This window comes from Nanorana parkeri, unplaced genomic scaffold (assembly GCF_000935625.1).
Source record: "Nanorana parkeri isolate BGI_ZX_2015 unplaced genomic scaffold, ASM93562v1 scaffold959, whole genome shotgun sequence".
Classification (NCBI taxonomy): domain Eukaryota; kingdom Metazoa; phylum Chordata; class Amphibia; order Anura; family Dicroglossidae; genus Nanorana; species Nanorana parkeri.
Window position 1 is genome coordinate 388,830 of NW_017307227.1, and position 8,762 is coordinate 397,591.

General features: G+C 46.2%; 1 protein-coding gene across 1 annotated transcript; it reads left to right on the forward strand.

The window, feature by feature from the left end:
* Window positions 1-4,282: 4,282 nt before the first annotated feature.
* Window positions 4,283-6,969, forward strand: MARCKSL1 (MARCKS like 1). The gene is made up of 3 exons (XM_018566539.1): window positions 4,283-4,468; window positions 5,984-6,128; window positions 6,554-6,969. Exons 1-3 carry the CDS (start codon window positions 4,283-4,285, stop codon window positions 6,967-6,969), a joined length of 747 nt encoding a protein of 248 aa, XP_018422041.1.
* Window positions 6,970-8,762: the final 1,793 nt, after the last annotated feature.

Sequence of the window (8,762 nt, forward strand, 5' to 3'; positions counted from 1 at the left end):
AAAAGCTTTGGATTTCTGTTGCTTTATGTGAATAAAGGACAAGGCTATCAATATACCAAAGTGTGCTGGTGAAGATTCTTATTTCCCGAAAATTGTATGGTAGCACCATCCACCAATTAACTACAGCACCCTGCATGAACTTTGGACAAACTCCAATGTAGCATATTTTAATAAAACGTGGCAAAAATGGATAGCAAAAGGTGAACTGAAACATGAGGAACTGACAAATTTCTCTGGTGAACAAAAAATATAGAATGTGCTTTTATTATAGGATGAAAATACAGTAAGTACCAAAAAATAATATGCATTCAGGAATGCTGCTGGGAAGGGCTAAATTAAAGTGAACTTGGTGTGCCTTGTGTGGGCATCTTTAAAGTCAGACTGTGTTCACTTTTCAAATACAAAAGCTACCCTGTTACCCTTGTTCACATAATCTTTCATCTGTTGCTGAAAAGAGCCACCCAAAAGATCCTCATATACAACACACCTCTGAGTGTGTCAGATGCTTGCCTTCCCAGCAACGTTCTTTGATTCCTCCCTACTAGGGGTGCACCTATACCGGTTTTTCGGTATCGAGTACGAGTACCGATACTTATATTTCGGTCCTCGTCGGCACTTCCGGTAGCATAGAGCCATCTTCCCGGGCAATCAGGAAGCCAGGAAGGCTTCTTGATTGCCCAGGAAGCCGACTCCATTCTATTTGGCCGGCTGGATGCTGATTGGCCGGGAAAGCCTGCTTCCCAGCCAATCGGCATCGAGGCCGGCCAAACAGATCTGACAATGTAGTGACACGACCCGGCACCTAATTCCCCTCACATAGATCGCATTCATTAACGTACCAGTCCCTCGCCAAGATCTCCCCACGTCTCCTGTGTACAGCGCCCACGTGATCGGCGCTCAGCCTGCTACTGTGCATGAGCAGACTGCCCAGTGCTGTCATTCAGAAATCCTGTGCATGCACAGTAGCAGGCTGAACGCTGATCACGTGAGCGTTGTGCAGTGTGCTGGCTTCCCGGCCAATCAGCATCAAGCCAGCCAAACATCATGGAGCCAGCTTTCAGGCTCCATCTTTCCTCGCGGCACTGCCAGTCAGAGGAAATCTTACTTACTAGGATCACGTTTCAGATGGGACTTTAAGTTTAATGTGTTTACATTAGCTGCTTTCTCCACCAAATCTGATCCACCATCATGCCACTCAAGATTTAATAGGAAGTTCCAACTTGCAGAGCATGTGAAAACTTACACAGGGCTATGCCCACTGAACCCTTCCCTCAACACTCAGAAGAACTGCCTATTGGCCCCTCAGACACCCAGCATGGCAGGAGGCAGGAGAAATGTCAAATGTGCCATCATATCCAGATGTCCAGGGTATGGTGGCAAGGGAGTATGGAGAATGTAATTACAGCCTGCTTCCGGTCCCTCCTGTAATTCTAACTCGTTTCATTGCCTAATATGGATAACGTATAGGTTTATTTTAAAGTGACCCTGCTAGGGGATCAAGAAAGTAACAAAGGAACTAACCTTAAAAGAAATCAGCATTATACATACAGGTCTAGTGGCCTGTTTGTTAAAACTTTGCCTGTAGCAGATCTCCCTGCATTGATTTGATTTCACACCACTGGGTGTGTGGAATAGCACTGGCCCGCTAACCGCTATGGTTTTTCTCAATGACCCCTAAGTTACTATTGTGTCCTGCAGTAACTAGGGATCAGCAAGATGAACCACAGCAGCCAGTGGGAGACCTGCTATTGGACCAACCCAAAGAGTGGATTTAGATTGGCGCTGTAATTTTTGCCACAGAGTAAGGTTTTAGCAAACAGGTCAACGGACAGATATGTATAAAGCTGCTTTCTTCAAAGGTTAGTGCATTTTTAACATTTTGAGCCCCTGACAGGGACACTTTAAGCTATCCATAGACTTTAGATAGTGGTTGGACATGATCCAACACGAGAATGATAGTTTATAAAATGACTGCCTCTTCAACATGCATGCTTTGATAATTCCAGTGGGCAAGATAGGGTTAGTAGCAAGACACCCCTGAAGCTAGCCTTATCTTAAGGAAGATAACAGTGTTGATCTGGATAAGGTGATCAGCATCCCATGCCTAGGGGTAATGAAATCTTGCTGATTTTTACATTATCAGCTCATCACTTTAAAGGAAACCTGTATAGAGAGAAATATATAGGCTGCCATTGATTATATCCCTAGGGAAATTCTAGTTGCCTTGTTGTCATTCTGATCCAGAGTCTTTAATGCTTTTTGAGTTGCTGGCCTGAAGCAAATATGCCGATTTAGTGTTCTGTCTTTGTTCTGGCTTCACTGGCTTCTTGCTTGTACCAGGTTAGTGATTCAGAAAACAGAAAATGGTATCGATACTTACCGTCATTTTTTTTTTCTTTTTTTTTTCCGTGGTGCCTATCCATCATGGCAGCATAGCCATGATATGCTGCCATGTAGGCACCAGGAGCATCCTTTTTCTAAGCTGTGTGGTTCCTCGCGCTGCCTGCTGTGTATACAGGACACGTAACAGTGACCCACCAACTGCTGGTGACGTAGCAGTTGGTGGATGAAACCACAGAGCTCAATGGGGCAAGCTATCCGACACACCTGGAAGTGATGGATAACATCGATGAAGGCTGGACCACCCCACAATCGTTCCATAGAACCCAGAACCCTTCTGTGATGATTGCCCTGGTACCCCGACATGATACAGCAGTCCCCTTTACTGGAACACCCACAAAGAATAGTGTATTATAGCATGTTTACCCCAAACACCAGATGAGGCAAGAGAGAGAGTGAGCTTTAAGGAATCAACACACCTTTTTTATACTATACAAACTCTGATAAGAGCACAATCACTATGATCCCCAGACAGCCTGGTGCCACAGTTCAATGCCATGTCTCTAGCCCACAGAGCCGATACAATTTTGGGATACTTCCCAGGCAAACAGCAGGGATCCCACAGTACTACTCGGTAGCTCTGAGCACCTGGATGTTATGGTCCAAAAAGTAAGGTGATCTGTGGACTGGCTCAAGCGACAGCAGTTCAGAGTTTCTGGGCAAAGTCGGTGCGGTACCTGGTGATGTCCAATCGAGAACTCCCGCTGGATGTTAGTGTCTAGAACTCCTGTTCCCATGGAAGCGTTGGGACGCAATTCGCCCCTCACATACCCCACCCCATAAGTATCTTCCCCCTAGAAGAGCGACATCCTAGGATACAGGAATACGGAAGAGACATGAGTCTAAGTTCAAAACACAAAGGTTTCCCATAGCACTCTTACCAGCTAGCCTGCAAAAAGCCACACTGCCTCGCCAAGGCTCCTCTGTGTAGTGGTCCTAACTAATTTTTGTGAGTCTCCATATTAGAGTATATTTACAACCATATCGGTCTCCAGCAGAGATACAGTTCCATGCGGTCTTGTTTGACACCCGGCTAGCGACAGCAGGGGCGTGCGGTCAGGGTAGGCAGGTGAGGCAGAGCCTCACCTAGAATTATGAAGGAAAAAGCTGTCAGCTTCATGTCTGAAGCTGACAGCTTTATCTCCATTCAGATCGGCATATAACAGGTTACACAGCAAGGAACTCCTCCCCGCTGTGTAACCTGTCATGGACGGAGCGCCTCAGCAGTGAGGAGCAAGTGAGGGACAGGGAGGCTCCTCCCTGTCTCCTCCCTTCCACTAGCTTGTGGGTGGGCTTAGTCAGACAGGGGGTGGGGCTTCAGCCGGCGGGGCGGGGCGTGCTGGGGGCGATGCTGTGGAATGCCTCACTCGGAACAAGAGGTACCGCATGTCACTGAGCGGCAACAGGTTCTTCTTCTGCCTGGACTATGGAAAAAGTGCATGGTCCAGTAATACTCAAATCTTTTCAGATATTGTAGCAGTAATTCAGCTCAGAGTAAAACACCAACTCCAGTAATTTATTGTGAAACAGCTCATTCTGGGAAATGGTGTCAATTTACAAGTCCCAACAACCCCATTCCAGTGACAGCTTCTGTTCACATAACTGCCTGGTGTGGGCCTATCTTTGGGGAACAATCCATTCTACCCTTGAAAATGAATGCACAGGCAAGGGTTGTCCTTTTGACATAGGATTACCAACGAATCTGATGTTTATGAGTATCTTAACACAAGGACCTATATTGGTGGCTGAAAGGGTTTAAGGAACATCAGATCAGCATTTTTTATATACAGTGTTTAAAACAAATGCAAACAGGTAGGGTTTTCTGGCAGAAGAAAGTCTGTATGTCTCTTTCCTCATAATTGTTGCCCCCCTGCCTATCAGCATGCACAACGCAGCGCACAATCCCAGCAGGGTCCTGTGTGAACATGAAGTAACTCCCATTCGCATGCTCAGGAGTTACATTATCCCGGTCCAGCCAATTAAGCCAAAAGAAGACCAGGAGAAGATGGAAGCACTGGCAACAGAGGAGAATGCTGACATTGCAGTGATGGAGGGGAACACCTGTAACGTAAATTGGCCAGAATATGCTAATATGCTGTGTATACTAGAACAACCTTTCTGAACCAGGGTGCCGTGGCACACTGGACTGCCTTTTGGCTTTCTCTGTGGTGCCTCGAAATTTTCACACAATGGCACCCTCGGGTGCCTCGAAATTTTAATTCCTTTCCATCGTGCTGGCAACCTGGAAAGGAATGAGGCTGTGCTGGACGAATGACGATAATCCAAGGAGGATGGAACCTATTCAGGAAAGGATAGAAGTCTGCTTCCGTCCACTCCTGCCCTCTGCCATGCTGCAGCTGCTGATGTAATGGTAGGACTCTGATGTGAAGGGGGGCAGAAGACTAGGATCTGAAGGTGGCTTCTGATGTGAAAGGGAAAAACTCATGTGAAATGGGGGGACTCTGATGTGAAATGGGGGCTCTGATGTAAAGGGGGGTCTCCTGATGTAGGGCGGCTTCTGATGTGAAGGGAGCACTTAGCTGTGGGCTCTGATGTGAAGGTGGGCTCCTGATTTGAAAAGGAGACTCTGGTGTCAAGGGAGGACCCCACTCTTTTGTGTTTTTGCATGGGGTCCCCTCTTAAAATCCATCCCAGACCCCAATCTGAGATTAACATTTTTTGAATTTTAGACTGGGGTGCCTCAAGATTTTACATAGTTTTAAAGGGTGCCGTGACTAAAAAAAAAGGTTGAGAAACATTGTACTAGCACATTACAGCCAACACCTCCTGTCTTGGTTTGGTGGTTTACATATATATATTTATAAATGTAGCTTGTGATGAGAATCTAATCTATACCTTCTGAGTTTGAGTGAAACTTAAAAAAACCGAGGCAGCCACAGAGCCTAGATCAGTAAATCTATCCCACAGACAGAACACACAGGAAATGTCCACAATTGAGGAATGCATCCCGTATCTTCACAAGTTAACCCTAGAACTGCTGATGGGGAGCAGCCCCTTATCTGACGCCCAGTAAATGTCCCTTCTCATAAAACTTCCTGGGACCCCCGACATTATCGCACCGTGCGAAAGGGACAAACAAATCAAACAAACTGTTACTTTTCTGACATGTTACTTTGCTAACTTTTATGTATCAATGAGACAATTCAGATACAACGTTTCCGTCTCCCTCATTTTCCTGTTTTGTTCTAATTCCTTCTCAATTGATCAGTGAGTGAATTCTGTCATGGCCCCTCTATAGTGAGCCCGCACAGAAGATAGTTATTTATTAACTCTGTGTTGTCCGTCTATTACTATCTTAGTGTATGTCTGTCCGTCTCCCCTCATTCTCCGACTTATCTATCCATATCACGTTAGCACAGCCATGAGCGCTGTAACCAGCGCAACACGAAGACCTCGCCCCTTCCCCCCTCGCCGGCCCCATTGGCTGCGCCTTGCCTCTCATCGGTCAGCGCTCGCTTCTGATTGGCTGCCTGCTTGCCCAACACAGCTATATAAAAAAAGAAGAGGGAGGGTGAAAAGCGCAAAGCGAGAGGACGGTGCAGCGGGTAGTTCGTGCGGATAGCAAACAGAGCTGCGGCTGGAAGGATTTTTTTTCCCTCTCTCCTCCTTTGGATACATTTTAACTAACTTCTTTGTCAATCATGGGCAGCATCGAGTCCAAGAACCAGAGCGCAGAAACCGCTACAGCGAGCAAAGCAGCCGAGCAGGTAAGCCGATCAGATCAATTCTACAAGTGGATGTCTGGCTTTATTTTGGGCGCGTCGATTGCCTGTCGCCCTTCTTTTTTTTTTTAGAGGGTCGTACGTGATCGTACTGAGCTATCTTGTATTCTATAGAAAGGATAGAGGGGGATGTTGGATGGGAGAATGATCGCTGCTGGAGTGCAGAGGGGGAGGGAGGGGGTCTTGTGGCTGATGTGATGGAGGGGTGTGGTTGGCTTGGCTATCAGATGTTTGGATCGGGTGCCTATGGGGATTGTAATTGTCGGGGATCTTTTCTGGTGAGGTCATTGAAGATCCCCTTTGATGTCATCCTTTGTACAAACCAGAGTGCCGGGAAATAGATTGCTTGGGGTAGATTAAAAAAAAAATTCCCCCAAATAAAACCAATGTCTCATCTTTTCTTTGTACAGGAAAACGGGCACGTGAAGACCAAGGGGAGACTATTGAACAAGCCCCGCCTGCCAATGGAGACTCCAAGCCAGAGGAACCCCCGGGAAAGCAGGGGAAGAAAAAGAAGTTCTCCTTCAAGAAGCCGTTCAAGCTGCCCTTCCGCAAAAACAAAAAGGAGGCGGTGGCTGCTGCTGCAGAGGAGAGCCCAGCTGCTGAGGAGGAGGCTGCTGCCGATTCCCCTAAGGAAGAGAGTGCCGCCAAGGCAGAGGAACCCCAAACTGAGAATGTAGCAGAGCCTGCCAGTGCCCCCGAGGCAGCCAGTACCACCCCCGAGGAAGCTCCTGCCGCTGAGCCTGAACCAGCTGCCGCCCCTGCGGAGCAGAGTGAAGCCAGCCCAAGTACGGAACCGGCTGTGGAGCCTCCAAAGGAGGAGTAGCAGAGGGAAACCTCCATCAGTGACTGCATTGAGCCCTTTTTACACCTGTCATTCACCACAGCCCTGGGTACAGTATCTAAACCTCAGCAGGGTGTGAACAGACCTTGATGTGCCAAAAGTATCCGGTCCCCCCTTCCGTGAAAAATCTTCACTACCCTAGTTATGTCTATGTTAAAGCTAAAACGTGTACTGGTGAGGTATAGGACTGATCGTTAAAGGTGTGAACTCTTATCATCCAGACTGAAACTCATGATCTGTCCCATCGACAATCGTAGCTTTGAGGACAACCCTAATTGGAAATGGGAGGTGGACAACAGGGGGTCTGATTTCCCAGAATTGGATTTTATCCCCCATTCTAAGCGGTGACCCTGAAACCAGTCATTCCAAGGTGGCTGAGCGTGGTAAACTTTCCCTTCTCAGGGTGTGAGCTGTGAATTCACCATGCTACAACTACTAAAGTGATTCTGGTGTGTGTGTGTGACATGAGAATGTGTGTGTTTTTCCTGTAAATACTTTTTTTTTTTTATGGTCTGGTTCTGTGGTGACTTTTCTAACTTCTTAAGTTGTTCTTTTTTCCATTGTGATATTTTAAATAAATTTTAATCCCCCTTTACTCCAAGATGTCTAAAGTTTTATTTTGTGGCACAAGTCTTTGTATTGCTCCATTTGTTGTTGTACTGAGCCATTTGCCTTTCAACCTAGGTCTCAGCAGGGGTTCAGGTATGTTAATCAATGAAAGGTGGTCTTCCCTCCCACTACAGGAATGCAAATGCAGAGGGGGAGAATTCAGGGAGATACAAAGCCAGACTTAATTTGTGATCCATGCATAGGACTAGTTAACTGGCCACTATTCAAGTGTATGTGTAATATCTATCTAGATATATCTATCCGATGACTCTTCATTGGAAGAAATTTAGGTCACCAATCCGGAATACTATTTCTGTTCTGGTGGACACTGTCTGCATAAAACAGATGTCACTTTGTGGATTAGAACACCCCCCCCCCCCTTCACATCTTGGGGTGGGGGGCAGGGCGTATACAAAATTGCATGTCTATTCCTACACCACACACGAAATGCATATCATCCTTGTGTATATGTCGTGCATGCCATTGTCTTCTTGGCACCACAAGTCATGGTAACAAAGTGGGGTGGAGGGAATTTACTAAAACTGGAGCAGTTGTGTATAGTATCAATCAGCTTGTTTTAGTTATGCTTTAAAATGACTGAGTAGAAGCTGATTGGTTGCCTTGTACAGCTGCTCAAGTCTTGGTAAATTCCCCTGTATGTTTTAGGGTGATGGACTTAGCTGCATGCAATTCTTTGTGAATAAGTGTGCAGGGCAGCAAGTTGAAATTAATGGGCTGCTCTAAAGCAGCTCATGTGGATGCATGGAAAAATATGTAGTTGCATCTGCTTGGGTATCAACCTTGGCTAAATCTCTTGCAATGTGTGGCCACGTTTAGTAACGTCCAATGGGGAAATTGTCACTAAAATCTACCTACAACTATGTAATGAGTAGGCTAGCAGACTAATCCTTACGGTAGATCTAATCAGTCTTACACCTAACTACTATATAGAAGGTTGTACAGTCAAACTTGAGATATGGCCAGATTTAGTGTTGCTGGCCTGGCACTTTGATTTAATAAACTGTACAAGACTAAGAGGGTGTACCTAAACCATGCATTCATAACCATTATTCTGGTTCTTAACTGAAGAATTATACCTTTTTCACACTGTCCATGCCCAACATTCTTTACTGAGGGGTTCACACTGTCTATGCCCAACATTCTTG